The 27,207-nt window shown below is 42.5% G+C and overlaps 1 protein-coding gene across 4 annotated transcripts in view; it reads right to left on the bottom strand.

Moving 5' to 3' along the window:
• Positions 1 to 27,207, bottom strand: part of KTN1 (kinectin 1) — a 48,633-nt gene that overhangs the window by 7,755 nt on the left and 13,671 nt on the right. Inside the window, exons 8-39 of one of the 4 annotated variants that reach the window (XM_065747991.1) lie at positions 26,221 to 26,353; positions 25,194 to 25,281; positions 24,732 to 24,898; positions 24,270 to 24,338; positions 22,948 to 22,985; positions 22,274 to 22,364; positions 21,902 to 21,970; positions 21,141 to 21,178; positions 20,943 to 21,033; positions 19,248 to 19,334; positions 18,160 to 18,194; positions 17,936 to 18,026; positions 17,108 to 17,176; positions 16,228 to 16,265; positions 15,512 to 15,602; positions 15,278 to 15,346; positions 13,890 to 13,927; positions 13,116 to 13,206; positions 12,924 to 13,001; positions 12,805 to 12,842; positions 11,553 to 11,643; positions 11,393 to 11,461; positions 10,938 to 10,975; positions 9,911 to 10,001; positions 8,009 to 8,095; positions 5,998 to 6,087; positions 5,007 to 5,087; positions 4,528 to 4,617; positions 4,349 to 4,441; positions 2,926 to 2,997; positions 2,346 to 2,429; positions 2,066 to 2,149 (exon numbers count right to left, since the gene is read on the bottom strand). In XM_065747991.1, coding sequence (XP_065604063.1) covers positions 2,066 to 2,149; positions 2,346 to 2,429; positions 2,926 to 2,997; positions 4,349 to 4,441; positions 4,528 to 4,617; positions 5,007 to 5,087; positions 5,998 to 6,087; positions 8,009 to 8,095; positions 9,911 to 10,001; positions 10,938 to 10,975; positions 11,393 to 11,461; positions 11,553 to 11,643; positions 12,805 to 12,842; positions 12,924 to 13,001; positions 13,116 to 13,206; positions 13,890 to 13,927; positions 15,278 to 15,346; positions 15,512 to 15,602; positions 16,228 to 16,265; positions 17,108 to 17,176; positions 17,936 to 18,026; positions 18,160 to 18,194; positions 19,248 to 19,334; positions 20,943 to 21,033; positions 21,141 to 21,178; positions 21,902 to 21,970; positions 22,274 to 22,364; positions 22,948 to 22,985; positions 24,270 to 24,338; positions 24,732 to 24,898; positions 25,194 to 25,281; positions 26,221 to 26,353 — 2,479 coding nt within the window. The remainder of the gene's footprint in view (positions 1 to 2,065; positions 2,150 to 2,345; positions 2,430 to 2,925; positions 2,998 to 4,348; positions 4,442 to 4,527; positions 4,618 to 5,006; positions 5,088 to 5,997; positions 6,088 to 8,008; positions 8,096 to 9,910; positions 10,002 to 10,937; positions 10,976 to 11,392; positions 11,462 to 11,552; positions 11,644 to 12,804; positions 12,843 to 12,923; positions 13,002 to 13,115; positions 13,207 to 13,889; positions 13,928 to 15,277; positions 15,347 to 15,511; positions 15,603 to 16,227; positions 16,266 to 17,107; positions 17,177 to 17,935; positions 18,027 to 18,159; positions 18,195 to 19,247; positions 19,335 to 20,942; positions 21,034 to 21,140; positions 21,179 to 21,901; positions 21,971 to 22,273; positions 22,365 to 22,947; positions 22,986 to 24,269; positions 24,339 to 24,731; positions 24,899 to 25,193; positions 25,282 to 26,220; positions 26,354 to 27,207) is intronic. The other 3 variants (XM_065748011.1, XM_065748001.1, XM_065748019.1) reach the window with 3 other exon arrangements.

The following is a 27,207-nucleotide window of genomic DNA, read 5'->3' on the forward strand; positions in this document are numbered from 1 at the left end:
ATATCACAAAATGTAGACTGTCATCTTCCTAATTCAGGCTAAACAGTCACTTCACTGCTGACTAAATTAAAAAAACCCTCTGCTTGTCATCCTAATAAAGCACTACTTGTTACAACTCTGTTGACTTAATCAGTCTGCTAATGTCAGATTGGGGAATGAATCACTGGCAGGGGTATATTAAGTTGTCGATTGTGTTTAGATTCAGTCCAAAAAGTGAAACTATTTCAGTCAAGAGAGATGAATTCTGTGCACTGGCTGCCCTTAAAACGCAGCCTTCTAGAGAAAGGAAATCAACATTTATTTTTTTAAAGAATATTTTGATTGTTCTTCAAGGCAGCACATAGACCCACTCACAGCACTTCAGACTCGAGCCTCAAATAGGGAAACTACTAAGAAGCTTGAGTGGCAATTTTGTAGGATTTGTGACTCTGGAGTACACTGTGCTAACGTCCACTATTCCTGCTGTCAGTCTTCTTGGGAGCCAGCAGGGGATTAAAGCACTGAACAATGGGCTACACAGAGAGCCAAATTCCCCTTCGTTCCAAACCCCTGCAACACATTTGTCTCATGCACGGGAGGCTTCCCCTTTTGGAGCACCTGTACTAGTGGATGCTGGCTTCTACATCTCAGGGAAGCACTGTGCAGTGGTGCCTGCTTCTCCCCGCGCTCAACCCAAAAAATAAGTGGGAAGCATTATGAAATTCCACCATTTCTATTCCTCAGCCTCCTGCATACCACCAAAGACAAAAAGAGGGAAAAAAATAAACCCTCCTGTGCACTGGAGGCTGCTCCTGAGCCATTTGCACACAAGCACTTGTTTACCACCTCCTCCAACCAGCACAGCATCACCACACTGCCAAGTCAAGCTGCCCTAGCAGGGAGCTCAGCTTTTTAAGCTTTTGTTGTTACAGAACATAATAAATTGTTGCCTCTTATATTCAAGAGGTTGGCGTTTACTGATTAACTTTAAGATATGCATTCAATTCCCATTTCCCTTGCTTTCAAAACAGGAGGCTCTGGTTGCTGAGGCAAGATGCTAATGAGTGCTGTACTAGACTTGCCAAGCATGCGATTAAATGTAAGTAGTTTGTGATTATTTTTTTTATTGACTATTTAAGCCCCATCTGTGGAGGTGTCCAAGGCCACTGATGGGGCCTGGGGCAGCCTCAGCTGCTGGGGGAGCAACCAGCCCACAGCAGGAGGTGGAGCTCAACAATCTTTAAGGACCCTTCCAGCCTCAGCCATTCTAAGATATGTTTCTATGACACTTTACCAACTGCTCTAAAACCCACCAAAGACATGGTGGCAGGAACAACCTTCTCTCAATCCTGGCTCAAAAGCACAAAGAAAGCACTGTTCAAACAGAAATAAGGGAAGGAAAAAAGACACTGAAACAAATGAGAAGTGAAAGGACTCAGATTGGAAAACCATGCATTCTTTGGGTCTATAGGTCTGGCCTCGGGTAATCCAACTGCTTCTTGAGAAAACCTGCAACAGGAGCATTGTTGGCTGGATAGTGCTTCTAGCCAAGCATGCTGCACGTGGTGTATGCCACGAGCCAGAAGAGTTATTCAGCCACATCAGAACACCAGCTGCAAAATGGCTGGATACTGAGAATTAATTCAACATTGCTTTGGATCCATCTGTGTATGTACAGAGAAGGATGGAAAAGCCTCTGCCCAGTCAGAGCACGGATATCACAGGTGCATCTTCAAAAGCTTTGAAAAGAAAAAAATATGGAGAATGATCCTCAAATTGAAGTGATGAGAGCACATCTGTTGCTCCAAGGATGTTATATCTGCGTAGGTCTACACTACAAAGCATTGATTCTCAAGAAGGCTCGGGTATCAAAGTCTTAAAGACTTTGCAAAGTCTTAAGAACCAGACATGCTATTGTTAGGAGCAGAGAAAGAGACAAATTGTAGAAGTCAGACTACACAAATGATTGCAATGGACAAAAATATCAAGCTGAAGAGGTTAGCAGAATGGACAGGACTTGGAAAGTCTCTGCTCCGTAAGTGTGCTGGGAGCCTAGTTTGTGCCCAGCGGAGAACAAGCTTCTTACCAAATTTAACTCTTCATTCTGTCTTACTGCTTCAGAATATGAATCATCAAGTTTTTTCTGCAACTCAGTCAACAGATCTTTGAGCTGAAATGAAGTTTAGAGTTTTAGGATTTGTCTCCTTAGGATGCTCACTTTTCTTCTGCTCATTATTAGCGTGTCACTCTACCCTAAGGTCACAAGCATACAAACTCCCCAGCCGCAGGGGCTAAGCTTTAGATTAGTTTGCCAGCCAAGTGGTAACCAAAAAAGGAGAAAGGAGAGCTCAGTCAATCATGTTTACCTCTCTGACTTCTGAAACATAAGTAGATCGCTCTATTTCTGCCTTTTCTAGTTCACTTTCCAAATGTTCTCTCTCTTTTTTAAGCTAGAAACAGAAAAACAGAGTTAAAACAGACGTTTTCAATGTCTTCCCTGCAGTATCATTTGCTTAATTTATTATTAGCTACAAATTTCTATCAAGTACTCCAAGACATTTAGAGTGCATTTCAAATCCAGCAACTGCATAGCACAGATTTAAACTGTTAGAGACTTCAAAAAGATTAAAAAAAATGAAAAGATGGTTAAAAGAAACAAATCAAACCCAAGATTACTTTGATACATCTGCCTGTTGGCAAGCTGCTTGGTCTCCCAAGGAAAGCGGTCCACTTTCCAAGACTCAATCCAGTGCATGAGTACCAACAGTTTCTAGAACTCTGCACCTCTGCTTTAAAAGCATTTGCCAAAAGGTTCAGTTTAAACTACAACACAAGCTGCACACTGCTTGCAAGAGAGAAATCCCAGGGAATTCAGATTTACAGCACAGGATTAAGTTGTGCTCTCAGTAACAAAAAGCTTCAAAGAGAAAAAACACCTGCACGTACAGTTTCAACTTCTTTGATCTCTTCTTTTAACCTCTCTACCTCGTGCTCCAAAGAGGCGACCGACGAGCGCATCTGCAGTTTAAGAAACACAAACACATCGTTCAGTTGTGCTGATCTAAGACAAACTCTCCATATACACACAGGCTTGCTTCTGCCACTCAAAAATATTAGGGATGAGGAAAATCAGTGGCTGAATCAAAGCAGATGCTCACTCCAGTAATTCAACATACTGAGCCTCCATTATTACACTTCTGCTTTCTCCCAGCATGTGAAGTTGTGATGTATATTTACAGCCCAGATGCCCAAAAGATTTGGAGTGTAAGGACTAAGCCAGTTGTCCATAAGTCATAGTAAGGTAAATACCTTTCCCAGACACTTAAACAGGGAGACCAGTCTCCATCCATGAGCTACATGCAGCTAAACCCAGCATATTCAGGCTTACTAAGGACTGCATGAGCACAGCAGATGGTGGCACGTATACAGTTCAAGATCTGACAGCCTTTTATAAGCCCCTCAAACAAGGGGTTTATAAATTATCTATATGTTTGCTTCAGGCTCATACACTCACACTCAAATTTGCTAAACAGAAATACTTTTAAGAAATAACTTCTTGCAAAGGAAAAAAAAAGAAAACAGACAGTTTGACCTACTTTAACTCTAGATAAGGAAAGAAACATAAAAGGCTTTCTTCTTGCCACTCATGCAAGCAACACAGCCTTCCTAAAAAGGCAAGCTTTGCAGGCGATCTCAGGTGTAATCAGTTGACCATAATGGATTAAGTGCCTCAAAGAAATAAAACAAAAACATCTTGCTTATTGTTACACGATATTCAAACCTTAGTATGAGGAATCTGCATCTGTTTACAAATGGACTCAGAAAACCAGAGGCTCCTAACAGAAACAGACTTTGAGCTGTATCTGCCAGGATAAGAAAATGTATATTCCTGGGCACTCTAATGGGATGCATGCACTTCTCTTTGGCTTCCTATGCCATCAGCTTTAATATTTCTGTGTGCTATTTGACTGTTCCCTGCAGCACCTGTAAGGGACTGACAGTCTGATGTAATGGCCAAAGACCTTCTATCTGTCCTGTATGCTCGTTCTTGCTACTCTGAAGGTGGCACACACATCTGAAGACACAACAGTTCCTGTTTTGTTTGCTTAAACAGAAGGATTTTCCTCAAAAATTAAATAAATTACTCTTCACATAAAACAAAATCCCCCCAGCACCAAAAATCTTGCTGTTATAAAGACGGGGAGTTCCTATTATCTTATTTACAGACTTCATCTTTTTCATTCCTGGACAAGCTCAGATCAGACCATGCAGCTAGGGCTGTTCTGCACAGTCTCTGCAGCTCTCAAACACCCTCTGCTACTTCAAGCAGAAGCTGGCTGACTAACAGAAAGCAGATCTTCAGACACACCTGTTTGAGCTCTTTCTGTGATTCTTCAACTTTTATCTTCCACTTGCTTTCTTCTTCTTCCACACTTCTCTGTAGCCTCTGTAAAATCCCCTCCTAGAAAGAGTGTGGTTTGAAAGCATTCAGCAGAAGAAAGGCAGCTTAGAGCATCACAGGACACAAGGAGCAGGCATCCTGCTTACCGTCTCCGCCAGAACCGATTTGTATTTCTCACACTCCAATTGCAACAGTATGTGCAGCTCCTCAGCCTCCTTCAACTTCTGCTCCATAACCTGTCAGAGGAGGAAAGATGACCAGAAGCCACGTTATAGCTGACAGCAAAACTCAAAGCTATCTTACTTCAAACAGCACTCGATACTGGCAGTTCTACCCCGTGCAAGGATGCCAAGAGCAAGCACAACACTCAACTATACAATGACAACCTTTACAGAAGGTACCACAGTAACCCTACTTGCCAAACCAGGTACTTGAAAAAGGCACCAGAAATTTATATTTCAAACTCTGCAAGGTCCTTTTCAAATATGCAACCATATTTCCAATATACATAATGCTAATAGTTATAAAAAAATTCTCTTATCCTGTTCACCAATTTGAACTTCACAAATCTGCAAGATTTGTATCAGAAAATACTCTATGCCACGCACGAGGAAATTGTGCTTACCTTGACATCTTCAGATCCTGAAGTTCCTCTCAAATACTCTTTAGCCATCTTTTCAAATCCACATATCCATTCGCTATGGCTCTGTTGGGAAATGCATTCAGGTAGAGCAACATATAACCTCAGTAAAGTTATCTTGAGGACATCCATCCTCCAACTGCAGGATTATGGAGTAGTGTTTCAGTCCCCCCAATTCCCACAGCCTGACATTGGTTATTCATCCAGTACTGGGAAGTTTGAGAGGATATTCAGACTGAATATAAGGGTTTTGTTGCTGTTGTTTCTGCAGACACCCAAAGTCAGCCTAGACAGAGCTCTGAGCACCTGATGGAGCTGTGGGTGTCCCTGTTCATCCCAAGGGAGTGGGATCAGGAAGCCTTTAATGGTCTCTTCCAACTCAAATGATTCTATGAATCTACTGTAAAGAGTCCAGAATCAACAGGCAGCAATCTAGGAGCATAGGGTTATGACAGAGACACAGCTCATGGGGGCTTTGCAAATACTGAAATAAAATGGGGTCACAAAGGTCTCCCTGCAAGTGTCAGGGCTCTGTGATAAATATTAACAACAAAAAAATAATTCCTTAAGCCTTGAAAATCTTTGAACAGTTAAAACAGACACTTGCCATACAATTCTGTGGACCTCAGCAGGAAGGTTCCTTTATGACCTTGCAGAAAGTCATTCTAAAGGCTAAGTCTTGTGATGAGTGATCATCACAAGGACACTGAGAATACTCAAATAGGTGTAGCACAGGCAGGTGAAAGACATCAGGGAGGTTAAAAGGAAAAAGAATGAATAAAAAAAAAACCTAACAGTGTTCTTGAGATAGCCAAGCTTTGCCTCTCTGCTGCTATCAAGCACAGATTTCACCAGCAGAAAGTACTCTCATCCCATTGGAGAGCCCTTCAGAGAAGAAACTGCAGGGACATGTTGCAGACTGCCAGTGCAGCAGGACCCCAGCTCCCAGCAGGGAGATGAGCCCCACTTCTCTTACCACGTTGGCAGGAAGCGAGACGTTGGGGAACAGCTTCTGGAGCAGCTCTCGTGTCTCCACCTCGGCAGCTTCCAGATGCTGCTGCTTCTCCTAAATCAAGAAAAGAGCTCACATGAAATAGGGCAACGCATTCCTCCTGTGTGGCAATAGCCTCTCCTACACGCAGAGTAACTTGTTCAACCCAGAAAGGTGGCTTGCAGTGAAGAGGGCTTTGTGGTCTCTAAAATTGACAGTAAATAGCTTCAAAAACTGACAGTAAATTGCTTCAGAATTTGGCCTTCACATTTGTTCATGCTTTTAAACTTCTATTTTCATACAGGTCTCCTCCAGCCCAGCCTGCTGGCACAATTTTTACACCACCACTCACTTGTTCACAACACAACACCAACTATACTGTGCTGAGTGACTGATTCCACAGATCACACCACCACTTCCACTCAAGTGACCTCAAAACCAAGAGGCTTGGTCAGTCAAGGTTTACAAAGTCCATGCTTTTTTCAAACAATTTTAGGAAGAAAAAAAAAAAGACTGTAAATTAACATCATTTCATCAATAATAGAGTATAAAAGTCAAAAAGTAAACTTTGTGTTAATGCACATTTGAACCAGGCCAAGAAAGCAAGACTGTTCCCTGTTCATTGCAGGGAGGCTGGACCAGATCATCTTTAAAGGTCCCTTCCAACTCAGAAGACAGAATCATATAATGATTTAAGTATTACTTTTGAGTATGTAACAGGAGGACCCTTACACCCTCCTTCTCCAAATTGAGTGAAATGGGAAATAATTATTAGAGCTGTGTGAAAATCTTCAGGTTTTATGTTTTGCAAAGTAAAAAAAAAAAAACACAGAGCCAAGGGGCACCACAGATCCATCACTCCTTCTCAATTTATCTGCCATGAGAAGTGTCCAGCCACAGGATGTTTGCTTGCAGTGCCTGTGGCAGATGGGTTTATTTAGGAAGACACCACTCCTCATCAGGCTCCCACTGAAGGTTAAATGCAAAGGCCCATCCCTACACAAAGGCAGCTTCCAGCAAATGCCTCTTGCTTTCATTTGATTTTTCTTTTCCTTTGACATCACTGTTACTGTTTTGAGTTCCTCTGCTGCAAGAGACCAGTGGCATTAGTGGGTTGGGATCCAGAGACAGAAACAGAGAGCAGACACAATAGGTCGTGAAGCTGTGCTGGGTGCATTAGTTCTCAGCAATTTAGAAAACACCCAAAAGCATCACGTGGCTGCTTAAGGAAGGCTTTAGACTGCAAGAGAAAGCAAGCAGGTGTTAGCACAGAGCAACAGCAGGTACACAAGTTCTCTGAGCACACAGCTGAGCAGAGACATTTTCGGGACACAGATAGGCAGCCCTGAACCAGAGCTCAGCTGCTTCTGGCCACCTGATTTTAGTTATTCTTCAGGTTATTTGAATGCATTTTTTATTGTTGCTGTTTCTTTTTTAATACTGCACAGTGACAATTAGCACCAAGTCAGGCTTATAAACAAATGCAAGCTCCTTCTGGGTCAATTCACACCCCGTGTCAGGTTAAGGATTGGTTCTGATAAGCTCTGTCAAGCTTCAAACAGTTTCAAGGAGGGAATTCACAGCTGTGGCGACACAGTTTTCCTGAGAAGTTGCCAGGTTTTTAAATAATCATCTGGTTCTAATTCTACGTGGGCCAATCAACGAAATGAAGCACAGAGGAAGCCCTGTAGATGAAAGCAGGTCGCTCCCCAGCATGGTTTTGTTCTGGAGCTCCTCAACGAGTGATTCACGACAGCTCTAACAATTATGCAAACAAATCACAAGTCAGCATGCCCAAAAATTAAGGAGAAAAAATAAATAAAAGAAACCTGAAGATGACAAGAAGAAGCAGAGGTGAGAGCGTATGAATGATCACTCAGAACAGACTATACTTAAATTGCAGTAAAAGTTAAATGCCTCCAGTCCACTTAAAAAAGAACCAGCTGCAGATCTGCTTCTGGCTCAACGCATCATTTCTAGCAGTTAACATTACAACCTTGGCAGTCTTGTTCACTTTGTCCTGCAGCAATTTTTCAGTTGATGCCAATGCCTCCATTGCTTTCCAGTTTTTCTTCCGAAGCTCCTAATCATTTTTAGAAAGAATCATTTCAGTTCAGCCAATATTGAAACCGTTTCCACTTTTACTTCAGAGATATATTCTGCATTACATTCCACCATTTGCATTTAAATGCTGGTCACTGCATGGTTTTGCTGGGTAGGATGACATACACTAGCAAAAACACGTCTCACGTTCCAAGAGCTCAAATGAAAATGGGGATAAAATGCCAATTTCTGCCCAATGTGCCCCATATCCAAAAACTGATCCCAGCACTACCAGACTGCAGTGCTGGCAACCCCACACTTTGACTGCACTTGTAAGAAGAAAGAGGGAAGCTTCCAAGAGTAGTGAGGAACACAGACACCAAACCACAGATTACACAACAGAGTGTTAGGCATGTTGCAGTGCAGAACCCAGCATGGACCCAAATACACATGGAGGTGCACACACTGACACTCCTGATCGTGCAACCAGATCTAACAGTGTTGATCCCAATGCCCTGGCACAAACCTACTAAGCCAGGCCTGAAAAGGGGCCTCAGCTCACAGCATGAGCCCAAAGGAAACCTGAGGTGCTCACCAGTGCCCTCTTGAAGTGCTTTGGGCTTTCAGCAGAGGTGAGCAGGGCACAGAGTGCTGCATCTTTCTTGGCGAGGTCATCAAACGTGTACTCCACAAGGCATGATGAGGCTGAGAGCTCATACAAAAAGGACACTGGGCCTTGTAGGAAGGCTTTATTACAGCGCCTGGGACTTGGATTTTTCAATTTACTTTTCTTTTCCAATCCTCAGAGCAATCTCCTTCAGCAAAGGACTGGTTTAGAAAGGCATCCAAATCCTTGCACATTCCTACACTGGCTTTACTTCCTCACTCTCCTTGCCTGTCCTAAGAGCTGTTGCACAGGTCAGGAAACAAAACTGGCTAAAATGGCAATACAACAAGCAGTGTCACTGTCCACTCCTATCAGTAACCAAGTTTCTACCTGCACCACAAAGAATACTTACAACTCCCCCGGAAAGAAGTCTGTAGAAAGCATACACACATTCTCACTCTCTAGCACATCTGTTTTCTGAGAATACCCAACTGCTTTCCCATACTTTATTTCAGCTTGTAAGCAATCCTACTTGCTCAAAAGCAACACATTCCTAGTGCTTTCCTCGTTTATGATTCTTATCACGTCTCATTTTTAAGCAATGAGGCATATTGTATAGCATTCAGTAGGTTTTATAGGCTATCAAGTGAGCTAGAAATCCTGTATTTTAACAACTTTCCTCCATATAATTTAAAGACACCATTCTCTTGCCCTCCACAAGTTAAGTATTATGGGAGGAACTTTAGAGAACCACAGCAGAAGATACAATCTTTACTTCCACCTGCAAACAACCTGCATGGGGGCTGCTGCCAAGGGAGGCTGACTGCCCTCTCCACCCCCAGAGGATCAGGATTAGCCAATCTTGGGAGCAGAAGGGGCAGATCTTCCTCCCATGTACCCACAGGATGCTCAGTCAGAGCACAGCCCTTTCATCCTCCCACCCCTAGCCCCTTGGGAAAGGCTGTATTTCTGAACAGGGCTAACAAGGCTGAACCCAAGGCTGAGAACTTGTTGCATGATGATGCCTCTCCTCCCTCTCATCAATTCAGCAAGTAATCATGAAGCCAGCTAAACATAAGGGATCCTTACTCACTCCTAAGAAAACAAGGAGCATCCGGAGGACACAATATGGGAAACAATTGTCAGAGAGATTGTCTTAGCAGGATGCCCTAGGAATTGAGGAACGCCGTGCATGCGGGTTTCAGGGAAGGTTGCTGTTTAAAGGTAGAGGGGGAAAAAATTCCTTACATTATTCTTTTTCCTCTGTTGCTCAAAAGCATTTCTCTGGCAGGTAAGCTCATTTTGGAGACTGGCAATTTCCTTCTCTTTCCCTGCAACCCTGAATTAGCAAAAAAGAATCATAAACAAGTCAGGAAACATTTTAAAAACTTCAGTGGAGCAGTGCTGCCATAGTACATACGCTCACTTTCTTCTCTTCTAGCAACGTACCTCTTTGAGAAACTGCTCTTGCCACTTGGCAAACAACAGCTCTATGAACTGTGGGCTGCCAGAGCACAGCCCATCATAAACCTGCTGTCTGCTTACAACAAGCATCTGCATGTATTTATCAAGGCCACAGAAAGGCAACACATTTGTTGAGGATAACTCAGCCAGCCCATGCTAGCACAAGACCACAAAACAGGCACTGTCTGCTGGATTACAGCATTCCTTTCAGAGCACCTAGTCCACAGTTTACATCGTTTAAAAGAAAAATAAGCCAGCCAGCAAAGAATGCACGACAGTGGCAATCTATGTTGCACAGAATAAATTGGCATGGCTTTAGTTTTCACATAGTCCTTTAGTCATCTCAGTGTTGCAGCATTCTTTTATCCACAACACTCTCCCTGGGAAGCAATTTCTACCAAACAATTTTATATATGAACAAGAACCCTACAAATGACTGGAGGTTTAAGAAAAAAAAAATCTTGTTATTTTACTTGAAACACCACCATTTAACTTTTCAGACACACAGCCGAGTTAGGACACACCTAAAATTAAATCAGCCATGGCTTACTTACACTGTGTCCAAATCATATACAGCAAGCACTGCTGCAGAAAACCCAAGCTAAGAATTATTAGTTTCAGCTGAAACTCTGCTCTCAAATTTTAAGAGATACTGAAGTTGCATGTTATCGATTTTTTATTTTTGTTTTGAACTGAGCTATTCTCACAAGCAGCTACTGTATATTTGGCATTTATATCATCTTCTAAAGCCTCCAAGCAGCAAGTGAAATTAAGCACTTATCTGTTGTGCTCAACCTCTGGCAGTACTCACACTTGCAGGAGCTCCTCACTTTGGACAGCCAGAGACGCCTACAAACAGATCAGAAACTCATTAGGAGCAGATCAGCAGCAAGGAGTGATGCAGCAAGCATGATGTGCCTCATTAATCAAGCTTTGCTGCAACATTCATCAGCAGCACTCCTGGCCTTCAAAGGATTCCTGCTCAGCCTACTCTAGCCAGAAGCACCTTAGCTGTGCTACAGCAGGTGAAGACAGGGGTGGAATGCTAGACAAGAACACAGGAGGCATAAGAAAGAGCACAAGGCTCCAAACTCACACAATAAAGAGAAACAGGAACAAATACACACAGTTGGACAAGCTAGCTTAACACAGTTCAACCCTGAAGTTGTCCCTCATAGTTAATGCAACTCCTGGTTTTCCATACATCCACATAGGCTACAGCAACTCCCTTCAACTTTGTTCAGTAATGACAATTGAGAGCTGTACCTGCTTGCAGTTCTCCTGCTTTAATTCTTGGATTTGAGCTTTGAAAGATTCATTCTCGTTTTGCATAGCCTGTTTAAAGGAAAAAGACAATGTTTATATGCACACATACACAATACATGCTCTATCCCTTCCAACATAAGACACTTCCACTGAACTTTACCTGCAGCTGTTTTACTTGGCTTGCAATTTCTCTCTCCTTTTCTTCCAATACAGCTTTCAACTTAGTGACTTGTTCTTCCTCCCCTCTCAATCTGCGGAAGGATTTCAGAAAACAAGAGAAAAGGGTTATAGCACAAATTGATTCTAGAAAGGGACAAATATTAGTTGGAACAGAGTTTTCACAGCAGCAGAAAAAAAACCTAATCTCCATATGCTATATATAATAAGCAGCCACATGGAGAAGAAGCCATTAGAGTATGGCTCTAAACCAAGAAAAGTAACATAAATATGTGCCAGCTGTACTGCAAACACTTACTTGCTAAGAATTGGCCTGAAGGAAGCTAACCACTTCACGTGTCAATAAGCAAATGAGTTTGGTCATGACTGATCTCAACAGCATTCAGAGTAGAAGTGGAAGAGGAACATCAATTACCTGACCCAGTCCTTCAGGTCAGCATGCTCAGAAAGATGTGCCAAGCACGGGCTCCTAAAGGTGAGCCTAAGCAGCACATGCAGGCAGTATAGGAGCCCTCCTTGGAAGGCAGCACTCTGCAATAGCTGCATGGAAGGGAAGTGGTGGAGTCACTGTCCCTGGAGGTGTTTCAGAAACATGGAGATGTGGCACTGAGGAATGCTGGCAGAGGGCAAGGTGGGGGTGGGCTGGACTTGGGGATTTCAGTGATCTTTTCCAAGCTTAGTGATTCTAAAACAAAGACGCTGGCACAAGCACATGCAGCCTGTCTGAATTAGAGCAGCCAGACAAAGCAGAGTGAAAACAGAGGGAACTCTGGCAGCATCTCTTCATAAAACAGGAGCTGGAAAACTAGTTATTGCATCTCAGACTGAAACCAGCAAACTATTCATTGCTTTTACTGACTGAACTGCAAGTACTTAAATGCACGCTATTTCAAACATGCTAATGTTGAAATGAATGAATTCTATTTTCAAACAGAAGGAGAAATTATCACCAGACACAAGCGGCAGCAGCAGCTTCACTAGTTAGTGGAGCCCTGGGCGATCATTCACTTTCACAAAGCGTCTGAACGCCGCAGCTCAGATGCACGAGGCAGGGCCACCAGACACTGCTATTACACCAGAGCAGACGTGCTGGCTGCTGTGCATCCATCAGCACTAACAGCTTACTTTAGCAAAGCCTATAAAATTCTTGAAACCAAGTTGTACATTCCAATTTAAGATAAATGCCAGCATTCCATGCATGTTATAGCAGAGGAGCTGCTACAAAGCACACCCACCGGCTCTCCAGGTCCTGGACTTGGGATGCAGCAGGTACCTGGAAAACAAGAGTTCCCAATCTCATTTTGACAGCACAAGCAACACCAGAAGTCTTTAACACCAACCTTGCAAGCCATACCTGCTGGAGTTGTTGCAGGTTCTGTTTTTCTAACTCCTGAACTTTACTGGTTAATTGTGAAACTGTATCTTGCTGACCCTTTGCACAAGCAAAAAAAAACAAAAGGGAGATTAGAAGCATACAAGTAACTTTTCCACATCCAGAAACACTGCAACAGGATTTATTTTCCTTCAGAATACTGAGGAAGCTTACCTTCAGCCATTCTCCTTTCTGAACAATCTCTTTCTCCTTCTCTTCCAGTAAGGCCTCCATGGTTTTCACCTGATTTTCCTTCCCCTTCAACCTGTACCATCACACACACAGACACAGAATAAGCCCTCGCTCCTTTATTCATCTCAACTGAAAAGAAATACTGTGCTTTGCAGCATGTAACAAACAGAAGCAGCCTATGTGATCAAAGGCATAACCATAATTCACCTGCTGAAAAATCAATGTGAGAACATTTCCACTTCAGACTTGGTTAGCAGGAGATGCCCTTGATCATGGTACTGATCATTAAGTGAAAGCAGACAATTTCTGCATCAACATACATCGTAGAGATTTCAAACGTGTGCTCTCCTCTGCTAAAAATAATTCCTCCCCTTCTCCCAGTGGGGAAAGAAGTCCCTAGTGGGGATGTGAGGGACAGATGACCACAAAGATTCGATTCTTATTGACCAACCCAGCCACCACAGTATAGACTTTATTAAAGTAAGTTTGTCACAGCATCTTGCCTACGTGCTTCCAACCTGACTTGGATTTCATCCCGTGTAAGTTAATTTAGGCCTACAAAGCCAAGCAGTGCTTTTCCCCTTGTTTGCAGCTAAATGCATTAAGGTTGCACATCTACTAAGTCTGGTGTTGCTCACTTGGCTCCCTTGATGAGAAGCAGAGATATTCTTGGGCAACAGTACTTTCAATTAAAGACCAGAGTAGGGAAATGAGGGGCACACAGGGCAGATGAAACATGCTAACAGCTGTACTTACAGAGTCTGAAGTTCTTTGACTTGGGATGTAATTGACACCTAAAGAGAATAATCAGTATTTCAGTTGAATATCCACTGAGAAGGCACATAAAAGCTATTAGAGTGCTTTAGGGAGAAACAGGTAGAACTTTAAACACTATTAAGTATAGGTGTGATTTGTTGCAGTGATATAAGCACAAACACATTCTTTGTGAGAAAATAAATGATGAGAAGTAAAACATCTCCATTATTTACTTCCACCACTTTTAAAACAGGACTACCATCAGCAAAAAGGAAAAGAGTGCAAGTGGGAACACATGCAGGCCAACTGGAGCAGAATTCTGCTAAAGGCAACAAAGGAAAAAGCAGACACTGATGACAACCACCTCACTGGAAACTGCAGCTCAGGTCAGAGATCACCTCTGGTCATTTACATCTTCACACAACAAGACTAGACATGGACTGAAGAACTATGATGGAATAGGAATATTTGCTTTGGACTTTGTATTAAAGTTCGACAAAGCACAGACTTGCTATCTGTGCAGATACCAGCTGTTCGAACAGCTCTGTGAGTTTAGTCCTCTCTAACCAATTTCAGACATCCCCAAAAACCTCTGTTTCCACTTGCAGAAGATCAAGAGGTGCAGACATGTCACCTCTGAAGGAGTTGGGGAACCTGCTAAAGCAGGTGTTTGGACTGGATGATATCCAGAGGTCCCTTGCAACTTCTGTGATTCTGTGACACGTAGGGCCAGTGACACCAAAATGCATTTTATGCTGGGCCCCATGTCACTTCCAAGGGGAACACAACACAAATAATTCCTCCAGTTCCTGGAAAACTGCACTAGAAGAAAGATCTAAACAAGTTTTATGAAGCTTTACCTAAAAAAGGACAAACAGTAAGGAAAGAAGAATGTAGGTGACATGTTGGAATGTCACTAGGAAGACTGAAAAACTACGGACTAAAAAAGCCAGGCACCCCACACAAACAAACTTCCTGCCAGAATGATGGATCAAGCTGCCTGCAGAACGGGCTCCCTAGGGAAACATGGGTTCCTAGATGCTAGACAGCAAGCATGCCAAAAAAGCCAGTACTCTACCACTTTATTGAGAGAGTAAAGATCCCCTCTGCCACGACAGGCTTTCTTGGGACACAGGAAGGAGTATAGTCAGCTTCATCAAATGCAAAAAAAAGCTTGGGCATCCAGAGGAAGGTGGTTTCTGCAGGGCATTAGCAGTTACACTATGTATTCACAGCTTTATGTCCAAGAAAAGCATGGCTCTACCAACAAAAAGTTTCCTTAGCTCTAATGACATACACCAGTGAAAGAAAACACAGTCAAACAGAAACGAGTGAGCAGTGCATCCAAGGCAAGTTTGGTTCACGCTTCTGGCACTGAGGTGTTTTACCTGTTTTTCCATCTCAAGCTGGGAATTTCCTACTTCTTCTTTCAGAGCCTCTATTTCCTGTGTCAAAGCCTTTTCAATGACAAAACAAGACAGGATTGGACAATGGAAACAAAAACACCACAAAAATGGAAGCTACAAGTTTGTCTACAGAACGCCATGCAGTAACAAATAAATGGTGTCAATGGCATAGACACAGAAAGGAGTCAAGGCGTTGGAAGGCACTGAGATGGGTACCTGAACAGTCTTCTCCTTGCTTGCTACTTTAAGGATTTCTGCTTGGAGGAGTTCTTCCACTGATTTTATTTTGCCATCCTTCTCATGGATCCTTAGCAAGAGCAGAAAAATAGCATTAGCTGGCTGAGCAAACACAGCTCACATCCCACCAGCAGCCCCTGGGAGAAACAGAGGGACCCTTCCACTATTGCAGGAGTGGAAGTCCCAAAACCAGAAGCAACCAGCAGGAGGAGTTAGTCTGAGAATAGTGCAGAAGATACCAGCTTTATATAACCAGTAGCTTAGTGTGCTAAACAGCTTAATTCGCATTTTTAAGCAAAAAATACATGTACTGATATCTCTGGAATGACACGTTCTTCAGCCTCCACTCAACGTTTCAGCAAAGCATTTATTAACCTCAAATGCACATACACAGCTTGAGCAAGCTCAGTCCTTTCAGATCACCCACTGTAGAAAAACAATTATCTGACAATTCAGTGCAATCTCTCTCCTAGTCAAAGTTAGACTTATGAAGTTAATTGCACAGCAGAGAAACAACTGGATTTTCAAAAGCTATTGATCTGACTTGATATGCTTCCAAAGCAGCAATGCTTCCCGCTGCACGTGCACACTTCACCCAGTTAAAAGTAAATGGTTTCAGGGAAGCAAAACAAGCAGGCATGGAATAAAGACAGACAGGAGGAACAATCAGAAATGAAACTGGTGCAGGCACTTACACTTTCTGGAGTTCTTCCACCAGTGATTGGAAAGAAACCTGTTCGAAACAGATCTTTAACTTAGAAAAGCAAGAGAGCAAAACGACCTCCAAGTGCTAAGAGATGAAGAGTAAAGAGCTTGGGCCCCCTTGGCACTGGTTAAAAAAACAAACAATAGCAGTCTAGAGATATTATCTATCTGGCTGTTCCTGCCAAAATCAGCTGGTCTGCAACAAATTACAGTAAAGCAAGACAAACCCCGCACTCCATTTTTGCCACGAGAGGCTGAGCTTCACTGCACACCTCCCCACAGTAATCCTAAGAATAAAGAGGTTTTTCCTCTCTCTCACATGATTTTATAGAAATGCTCCCCTGAGCTGGCCATGCAGAACTGGATACCATTAAGGAAAGGTACTTTGTGATAGGAACTGAGTGCAGATCAACAACATACAGTAATGAGAGTGTCATCCTGTGATAGTATCATTGAACAGAGATACAAAGAGAAGGGGGCTAAGTTGCACTTGCACAAGTGTGGGTTAAACTTCAGGAATCTCAAACATGCAGACTCAGGCTGAAGCAGCAAGAGCTCCCTACCAGCCATGATTATTGCACTAGGCTGCTGGAAAAAAGCAGCCCACAGCCATTTCAGTAGGTGGCAAGATAAAACCAACCCAGAACCACCACTGAATTGGAACTCAGATCTAAGGCATTTCTGACACTTATGCAAAGGAAGCGTTTGACAGAAATATCAGCTTCCAGACCAGTGCTAGAAGAAAACAGGATGCTTTGCCAACAGACTTCAAAGACATCCTCACCTTTTTCCCTTGACTTTTGCAACCACAGCAAGATCCTTTCAGATTTAAGCTTAGGTGTAATAAAAGTTTTAGATGAGAAGTACTACCTGCTCTGATAGCTGAATTTGCAGACTTTGAAGTTCTTTTCTCAAGGATGAATTTTCTGTTCGCAGTACCTTTGAAAGCAGAGAAACAGATAATGAAAGACTCATTTACTGGAGAAAAAGCGTTAAGCTTGACAGAAAAATAATTTATTTTAGAACAAGTGAAAGGTTATTTGAAAGCCTAAAAGAGACCCCCCTCTGCAGCAGTTAGAGCCAAATTACTCAGTAGAATAATTATTCAATTATTCTTCAATCTATAGGAACTCTTCAAACTTAAGTCCAGGGAAACATTAAGATGATATGTTCACATCTTTGGCTGTTTGGTACCCTGACAGTTTGCCAGCATGCAAGTTCTCCCCAAGGTGCCTCAGCAGTTCAGCTGGAACTTAGGGACGCAAAGTGAGCATTATTTCAGCTATGTCCAAAATTCAGCTGGGAACAGATTTTGGTACTGCCTTTCAGATAACCAGTAAGTAAAAAAGATGCAATAGTCCCATGCTGCCAAGTTACTATAAAAATCCCTTTTCTAAAGACAGATTTGTTTCAGATTACACCAAACATACAGCTCTGGAGATGTACTATCTTTACTCCAAAGGACATCAAGATGCTAGTAAAATCTACACTAGACTATGCAGAGAGAAGCACATAGCATATCCCATTAAAGCCTATGTCTAGTCTGTGTTCCTAAAAAGGTTTTAACTGTCTCCAGGAGAAGTCTCTCCTACTCACAGGAAACAATCCTGGACTGCACTATAAGCACTCCAGCATGCACTCTGCACAAGAGCATTTAATCTCTATCTCCCCATAAAAAGATAATACAAGAGACTTTACCATCAGTTCCTCTTCTTTATTAGCCATCTGTATGAGTCCTGCCTCAAGCAGCTCTTCAACCGTCTTGATTTTATCATCCCTCTCCCTCATGCTGAGAAATCAGAGGTGAGCATTAGGAAAGCAGTGTTAACCTCTGGCAGCAGGTTAGCTGTCAACAGCAACCTCACTGCCAGAACTGGATCTCTACACGATCCTCTGATGCAAAATAAAAAGCAGTTTCTTACCCTCTTTCCATCTCCTCTAACAAATCTTTGTTTGCCTGTTAAGAAAACACAAAGCAATAGGGTGATCACCAGTGGGATCAATAACAATTTGGGATCTTAACGACAGAAAGAATTAGGGAGCATCAGCTTCTCTAGAAGTTTAGTTAGTGAACTGCACCAACCCAGCAGGTAACAGAATAGAGGGGAATGCTCTCATAGCACATGGGTCTAATGCTGATCCTGGACTCACTTGAGGCTCACCCAAAAGAGCACTTATGAGTTCTCAAAGGCCAACAGTAATGCACTGCAAGAGACCCCATGAGAAATGTAAACCAGCTCCCAGGGAAGATCAGCTATTTCAGGCAGGACACCAAACCAGCCCACCCAGGGGAATAAGGGCTGTAAACTGGGTTATCAGCCAGAAGACAGGGAGCACATGACTGGCAGATACCAGCATGGGACTGGAAAGGAAACGAAGTTTCCTGTCCTGCAAGTCTTTCTCCAGTATTTCAGAAAGTCCTCTGATTTACATCAGCACAAATTTGGGTATTCAAGGCTGTGCCAGGCAAAGGAGACTGGGCAGAACAGCTCTGAATCCACTGTATCCTGCATGAGCACCCATCAGACTAATGTCACTGCAAAAAAAAAAAAAATAGGAAGGAGAAAGAGAAGAAAAAAATAGTAATAGGAAAAAAAAACTAGTGTACTTTGAGTCTGTTCTATGATTAGTGCTGGTTTGAAAACTCACTCTGAAGAAGGAGGAAAAAAAAGCAGCATGAAGATCTCACTCTGGTCTCTCCCCAGACCAGTAAGAGACCTTTTTCCTAGGGGGGTTGGTTTCTTGTGGGATTTTTATAATCCAAAAACTGACATTAAAACTGGAAGAGACTGCAGAAAAGTTCCTGCTTGTATTAAGTTAGCATTCTCCAGGAGAGGAAAAAGATACACACTTTGTTTGGATACTCTTGGCCCGATCTAGAAGCTGCCTGACTTGGACTTTCCACGTGTGCCTAAAAAGCAGATTTTACACATAAATCAGCTCACCCCATGGCCTACTTAAAAGAAAATACCTAAGAACATAAAAGGAATCAGAGGACATTTGATACAACCTCAAATGCTGGCTGTACTGGCTCAGATAGGAGAGTCTGCAGCTTCTGAACTTCAGCTTGCAAAGTTTTGTTTTGATCCTTGAGAATCTGAAAGGAAATTCAAACTTATCAGTTCAGAACTGCATACCTGAACTACAGCATTTTTACAATAGCAAGAAGGTCATTAAATAACACAGAAGTTGTTACAGTCAGTTCTTTGGAAGCTACAAGACTACAAAGAGTCCTTTGGCCATCTTTCTTGCTTTCCTCTCCTTATGTTCCCATGAGAAATTCAGCTGTTAGCATCTTCATTCCCTGGCAGATGATCAGACAGTACCAAGTGTACAGGCAAGAGAAACTGCATTTTTCTCCTCGAGCAGCATCAGCATCATCTCAAGATTTGATAGATGCCTTTCACAAAGCACTCCTCTGGCAAAGCAAGTGGTCTAACATCACCTCCCCACTTTGACTAGTTACAATTTCACTGTGGAGCAAGAAATAATTGAGAATCCCTAACGTGGCTTTTCAACTGAACTTGAATTCTCATCTACCTTAAAATCATCTTCAAATATTGCTTTTTGTTTTTACAAAAGTACTGTTTTGTAAAGTCTTTCTAAAGATTTTCTAGGTGCAAAACAAAAAAAGCAAAAGCTTTTTCTAGAAAGCAAGACATAATATCTGTGTCCCAGACCAAAAGCCTTAGAGAGACAATACAAGCAGGAAGGGAAAGCAAAGGTGAGGACTAGAATCACTCTGTTTAGAGCCTGGTTTTTCCCTCTTCCATGAGAAAGGGAAGAAAAGTGCTTCTGCCTGAGCAAGTGCTTTCAGGAAGGACTTATGTTTGGGATCAAAGAAGAAATTCAAAGTGCACAAAACATTAATGCTGAGAGTACACTACAGATTTCCACACTATCACAAGAATGACCATCTACACTCACGTCCATGATCACTTCCTAGGAACTGCTGAACTGCCTCCAGATGATTTTTGGAACAAAGCACCAAACTGATTTCAGCCCATAGCCACCCTGTAACACCTCAAGGAGATTCACAGGGCATGGGTCCTCTTAGAGAAGCCATGCTGCCCTGGCCAATACCCCCCCTGCTCTGTTCATCACCAGCAAACCCACCAACATGGTATTACAAGGCTCAGACTGAATTACGTTGATCTTGATGAACATCACTTAAAAATGCACCAACTCTGCAGTGCAGACCCTAGATCACAAAACCAGAAGCTTTGGCAATCTAGCTGCTGCCTTAGGAGAAACAATTTGGAAGCTGACAGGAGGAAAATACACATTTTTACACCCACATTGGAAGAAAAATAAAAAGGAAAAAATTAAGACCTGACAGCACGATAACCCAAGCAAAGGCTCCCACCAAGCCCTTGGAAGTTGCATTCAAAGGTAGACAGCAAAGAAACTAACAGTTTTTATTCAACAGCCTCCTCCTCCAGGTTTCAAATACTTCACTCTTTGCAGCTGTAGATGCTACACTTGACATGAGCTACCCCACATCTCAGTTGCTAGTACTCTGATATCCCACACTGCTCTTGCCTTGTACAAAAATAAATAAATAAAAATGCTATAACATAGCTTAACACCTGAAAGTCAGCTCTGTTTCACAAATCAGCACTCAATTGTCTGAACTACTCCACAACCTCAGAAGCCTGGAAAACCTGCTATCATTAAGGACAAGGATAGCTGTTCTGTATCTTACCTTAAATTCTTCTTTTGTGTTCACAGTCTGAGCAAGTTCTTCTCGAAGCTGCTCCTCAAGAGTTCTTATTTTGTCATCTTTGATGTGAACACTGAAACACAATAGAAGAGTTACATTCATCTTACATAAAGCATCAATTCAAAAGGATATAAAAGACTGATAAAAATTGTTTATCGAATGCCAGAGCTATTTATTTACCTTTTCTGCATCCTTTCCAGCTCATGTGCAGCAGCAGCCTAGATATAAAGAGGATTAACACAGACTTAGGATACATCACATGATTCAATCAACCTTTCAGTCCACAATATTAAAAAGCTAAAACAAGTCATTTGGCCTCTCAACACATGATTCACCAGCAACGACAGGGGTAAGCTTGTCATTATGCACTTGTAAAACACCAATACATACCAGGCAAGGATGCAATTACAAGAAGAAAGAATATCTTGAAAGGATTTATTTAACAACCAGGATTTTCAGTAATTAATCGGAGCACTTCCACCTCTGTAGTGCACTGGCCACACAGTAATAGCAGAGGGGAAGGCATTTATTTGGTTTTAAAAATAGTCTGTTGTGAGGCAGGTTTTTCTGTATATTCCTGGGTTTTTTTTTTAGATGGATGCTTATGAGCCTCACATGCAATTGCCAGAGCAATTCAGCAATAGTTCACTTCAGTGCAATGTCCTCAGCACAACAGCAAATCTAGATAAACCTAACTAGCAAAATGATTCAGTCACTTGGCTATCCAAGTAAGAAATATATTCAGCCACTGAACAAGGGAGGGTGAGAAGCAGGTCTCAGACCAAGAAAAGAACCTCCAGAGAATCACGTATTAACCTGATTCTGTAACCTCACACCACTAGTGGTGCACAGCTCACTTAAACCAACAGATCTGCCCTTGCTTTTATGACAAAATAGGCAATGGGAAGATAATAAAGCCCAAAATGGATCTGTTATTTTACCTGTTCATTTGTCAGAGCCTGTAACTTCTGTATTTCTGATTTCAAGGACAGGTTCATATTCTGCAAGACCTGAATGAAGGAGAATACAGTTGAATTTTACACAGATAGTCTTTCAACTAAGTCCGCTTTTCAGTGTGAAATATCCCTGGTCACTTTTTGTAGTAGACTAGAGGTGATTGCAAGGGAAACCCCTAACACCTGTCATCAGGTAGTTTTCTTCATGTACCAGCCCTGGCTAGATCAGCTGCCTTGTAGTCAAAGGAGCTGGTTCTAGATCTAATGACATCAACCATCTCACAGGCTTCATTTCATATGCACACCCAATGAGGCCATCCCTCCACCAGCTGGCATTTACACATGCTTTTATTATACCTTGAGCTCTTCTTCCTTGCTTGTTAAATTGGCGTGTTCATTGCCTAATGAGTCCTCCATCTGCTTTAGCTGTTTGTCCTTTTCTGCAATGCTGTACAAATGAGAGTGATGATAAATCAGTACTGGAAGGCCTGGAGTGAAAGTTGCACACGAAACAGGAGGCTAAACACAAAATATATACTGTCCCTTCAGTCCAGGTCCGACCCTCATTCCTGCTGACAGTGCACTTTGGGACCAAAATCTTTTCCCTACATTTCAAATGCTGTCTGCCTGCCAAACATTTATGGGATGTTATCTAGCTCTGAAACAAAACTACCCCATCTCCCAAAAGGAGAAATCTGCTCGTCCAGCAATACAGCCCAAATATTAACATCCTCATGGTCACACACATCTCTGCTTACTACAATGATACCAGTAAACAAGAGGAGGCACTGCTTTCTGTGCAGCACAGATCCCCACACAATGGGCTACAAATCTGATACCAGACACAGACAGGAAATCTGCAGGAAACGTTTTCCCAGCTCCAAAGTGAATCTCACAGTTGTAAAGTTAAAAGCACGGACGACGTTTCCTTCGCCCCTCCCTCCCACACACACTGTGCGTGCACTGAGGATAGGTGGTGTGTGTTAGCAGCCAGTGACATCACCCAAACACCAGGGGAAATGAATGCTCACACTTTGTGCAGTTCTTCTGCCAGAACTGAAGCTGAGGTCTGCAGAAGAAAAAACAAAAAACAAAACCATAGCTGAGAGTCAAGCAAGGAAAAGAATCAACTTCCGCAGTGAACCACGAATAGCACTTGTAAGATTTGTCTCATTATTTCAAACTGGCTCAGGCAGATTTCAAGTATTTCCTAGCTAGGAAACATGGGAAGAATCTCAGCACATGCTAATATCCCTTCCCTTTCTGCTTAAGGCAACATAAGCAGAAGATGAGCCATTTTACTCTCTGTCAGATTCCAAACAAGCAGTGGGGATCACCAGTGCTTGTCTCCCAAGCTTAGCTGCATTATGGGACATTCTGCTGTCAAATGAAAAATAAGAGGGAAAAAAAAACCACAGAGTACATCAGGACTGGTGTTAGGAACAGAAACAGCAGCATAAGAACAGTAAGTAGCCTCCTTCTAGGGAGAAGTGCCAATTCTTATGTGGTTACTCTCAAGTGTGGGCTCAGCAAACTTGAGAGTCTTTGAGAGTCACTACACTGGATCTGCTCTCCAAACCAGGGCAGGAGAGAGCTGACACACAGGTTATCAAAAAGACATCTGCACACTTCTTCATACACAGCTTGGGAGCAGCTACAGCACAGCTTTCATGTTTACTTGTTTTAAATACATGCTTATCCTTATCTAGTTTCACTCTTCCCTAAAAATCTTGGATCTCACAGAGCTTGGCCCCATAGCACCCTACAGCACAGGGTGTCTCGTGCTGCCTTGTCTGAATCATGCCATACAGACACAGTCCAAGGGAACGAGTTGTTCCTGTCCCAGAGGGTTTGCCTCCTGCACGCCAAAACCACTTCATCAGCCCTGATGTCCACAGAGGTATCTATCCAGCCCAACCCTACTTCCCCAAAGTAGGGGTATACATAAGTCACTACTCCTCAATCTGATGCACAAGGGGAAGGCATTATCACATCGTTCACAGGAGGACAGCAAAAAGAGCAAAGAACCACATGAGACAGAGTACCCACGCATGCAAAGCTATAGAAAAAAAAACATTTAAAATGGTATCTCATTCCTGGTTACATAAATGAAAGGCAGTACAGGAAGAGAGAGGTGGACATCTCTGTTCCAAAAAAAAAAAAAAAAATGGAGAGCAGAAGCTTGAAGTTTTAAATCAGGTTGAGAAACACTATAAAAGAGAATGTTAACAAGTCTTCACTTTCATTATTGCACATCACACACCCAGCTCAAAAAAAAAGAAGTATCTGCCTTTTATAGAATGTTCACAGTTGAAGACTACAAAAGAAAGGGAAGAGTGAGAACATGCTGTACCTGGGCTGCCATTTGTGAATGAAGCTTCTGAAGCTGAGCATTCAAAGCATCATTCTGCTCTACCAGCTCCTGGTAAGAGAGCAGAAAAAGAAAAGCAGGCTGAGATCTGTAGACAGTCAACTTCTGCTAGTATTAGCTCCTAGTAGTGCTTGTGTCAGTAAGAAGAGTTTAGCATTTACTTTTCACATACCTTGGAGATGCCATTTTTCTCCCATAAGGCTGGTTTGAGGGGAAGTGTAACATCCCATTTTGTCTAAAAGCAAATATTCCCTACCCCACTACACACTTGCTGGTTTCCCTGCAGCCAGCAAGGATTACAGCCCTGGTCCCAAACGGCCCCAGTCTTCCTCCCAACACTGCATGCAAGCTCTCAGTGGGAACGCTTAATTAAAGCAGCATTTCAAGGTTATTACTGTTCCCACAGACACAAAGGGGGAAAAAAGTAAGATACATGAGCAATACCTGCACCCGCAATTGCATGGAGTCCTCCTTAGAAGCTCTCTTTTGCTCATTCTCAATCAGCTGCAACATCCTCTGCTCCAGCTGCTGTTTCGACACCACCATATCAGTAAGTTTACTGTGCAAGCTCTGGATTTCATTGTCTTTGGCGACAAGCTTATTCTGCACATCTGTAGTAGAAACATCAGGATTTAAACTCAGAAGTACATAGCTGAACTCTGGGGGGAAGTAACATGCACGGCAAACAGGGAAGCTGATGAGAAGCCTTGATCCAGCAAGCCAAGGTTCTGCTCATCAGCATTTAAAGTTGTATCGCAGCATACTATTTCCCCAGGGTGCTCAAGCAGTACTGCCATCAACCTCAGCTCTATTTAGCACTTAAGCCAATTACACAATACTTTATTTTAAAATACAGAAAGATCACTGCAGTTAGTGTTACATGGAATTTTCTTGCTTGATACATGCCTTGTTGTGCTGCTTCGTGTTCTGCTGTTCTTTTCCTGAGATAAACTTGGATTTCTTCCCACCGTCTCTCTGCTTCCTGCTGCTGGACCTTCACAGGGAAGACAGAATTGATGAAAATAAGTCTAAATCTTTAGTTTTGAATCATTCAGAGTTCACCTCTTCAGCTCTATTCCCAAAACATATGGTAAGGAAGAAATGTTGTTCCTTGTTTTCGTTAGGATGCATCAGGGACACAATGTGCCCTGTAATCCTCCTCTCAGAACAGTTTATCCCACCCAATTGAAAGGCAAATTGTGAACAGAATTTAATCATTGGCTCTTAACAGGAAGATTTCTGTAATATGAAAGTGTAACGTTTTTGCTCTGCAAATTCAGAATTAACAGTGGGAGCTGGACTAGCCACATAAAACACAAACCCACATCTGTAAATTAAACTATGCCTCAGTCCTTACAGGACTGGAGGCAGATAGAACTTCTGAACTGACAATCTCATCAGAAGATGAAAAAGATGCATTAAAAAAAAGTATACTTCTAAAAAAAAAAAAAAAGAAAGAAAAGCAACTAAATGGGCAATGAAGCAAAAGCATGTAGCTTCCAAACAATGAATAATCATTAAGAAACAACCAATGATTAAAAGAATTATAAAAAACCTTATCTGGATTAACCATTCCAAAACATCGTGGAAACCAGGTCAGACCACAACACAAATCTTGCCTGAATCAGAGAGAATGATTCAAGTTCAACACCACCAATTTAGGTTTTTAAAAGATATTTACTCAGGAGGGCAAGTTTCATTTCGTAGTTTGTACTCACTGACAATACTGAGTAAAAGCATTACATAAGCCCAAAGGCTGGCTCAGAAATTATCCAAAAACTGATGCTTGTGCATCTAAAGAAAACGGGCGGAGATGAGCAGCCAGGGAAACAGCAGAAGTGATTCTCACACTCCTTCCATTCTGCCCAGCTCAGGACTTGGCTCAGACAAACCCTCAAATGCAACTCAGCAAGGCAGAGAAAAGCAAAGTCACCTTCAGCTGAGCAACCGCCTGCTCTGCGTTCTTCTTCTGGAGCTCCTCTTGCTGCAGCTTGCTGTTCTTCTCTCCCAGTTCATTCACCAGCCTGGCGCAGTCCTGGCGCAGTTTGTTCAGCTCAGCTGCCTGCCTAGAAATAAACATTTTTACAGCTTCTTGCTCGGTTCCTTTCCCCCCTCCAGGAAGCATAAGCAATACCAACAGCTAGTCAAATAGCAAGTGTTACATTTGCAGCCAGAGGGCTGTGCTGAGTTTCACTCACACTGCTTTACTCTAGCAAAGGGATGAGGCCTGGAACGCTGGCTGTCAGCACAGCAGCTATAACCCAAAGCCAAAAACAGAAGAGAAGTCAATAAGCCACAAGCATCAGCTCCTTCAACACGTTTGAAAGCTGATGGGTATAATTTGGACAGCTCTCTATAAAAAAAGTCCAGCACAAGAAGTCTCACAAATTCACATTCTGTTCCTCCTCCCAGGAAGAATTCTTGATCTGTATCTTACTTCAGAGTCAACTGTGGGCATCTCTCTGGACTACACATTGCCTCATGGACTTAACTCATTCTCAGCTTGTGAAGGTACATGATGCACTCTCCCACTGAGGGAGTGAAGATGCATTTGTATCACCCAAGGCAAGAATTCTGAAAGGCTCCTCTTTGTGTATAAGCAAACAAGAAGTATAGTTTGTTTGTTTGTATATTTGCCCAGACTAAGCATTTTTTCAAGGATTTAGTGATTATGATATTCCATTTCTACAAGTAGGGCACCTGTACAGTCAGAGGACCAGCACTTGTTGTATAGACCTGACACTGCAGAAAGTGGGCAGGGAGCAGGAAGTGCCTCCACAGCACTATGCTCAGCAGTTCAAACAGATGTTGGCAGAAAGGTCCATAAAGAAGAAGCACTTTGGCATGAACAGCCCAGCCAAAAAAAATGAAGGTGCAGCAACGTTTCCAAGCCAAGAGAGAGTTTTGACATTCCAGTCTC

This window comes from Cyrtonyx montezumae, unplaced genomic scaffold (genome assembly GCF_038088225.1).
Source record: "Cyrtonyx montezumae isolate F1298 unplaced genomic scaffold, pur_monq_1.0 scaffold_10, whole genome shotgun sequence".
NCBI classification, from domain to species: domain Eukaryota; kingdom Metazoa; phylum Chordata; class Aves; order Galliformes; family Odontophoridae; genus Cyrtonyx; species Cyrtonyx montezumae.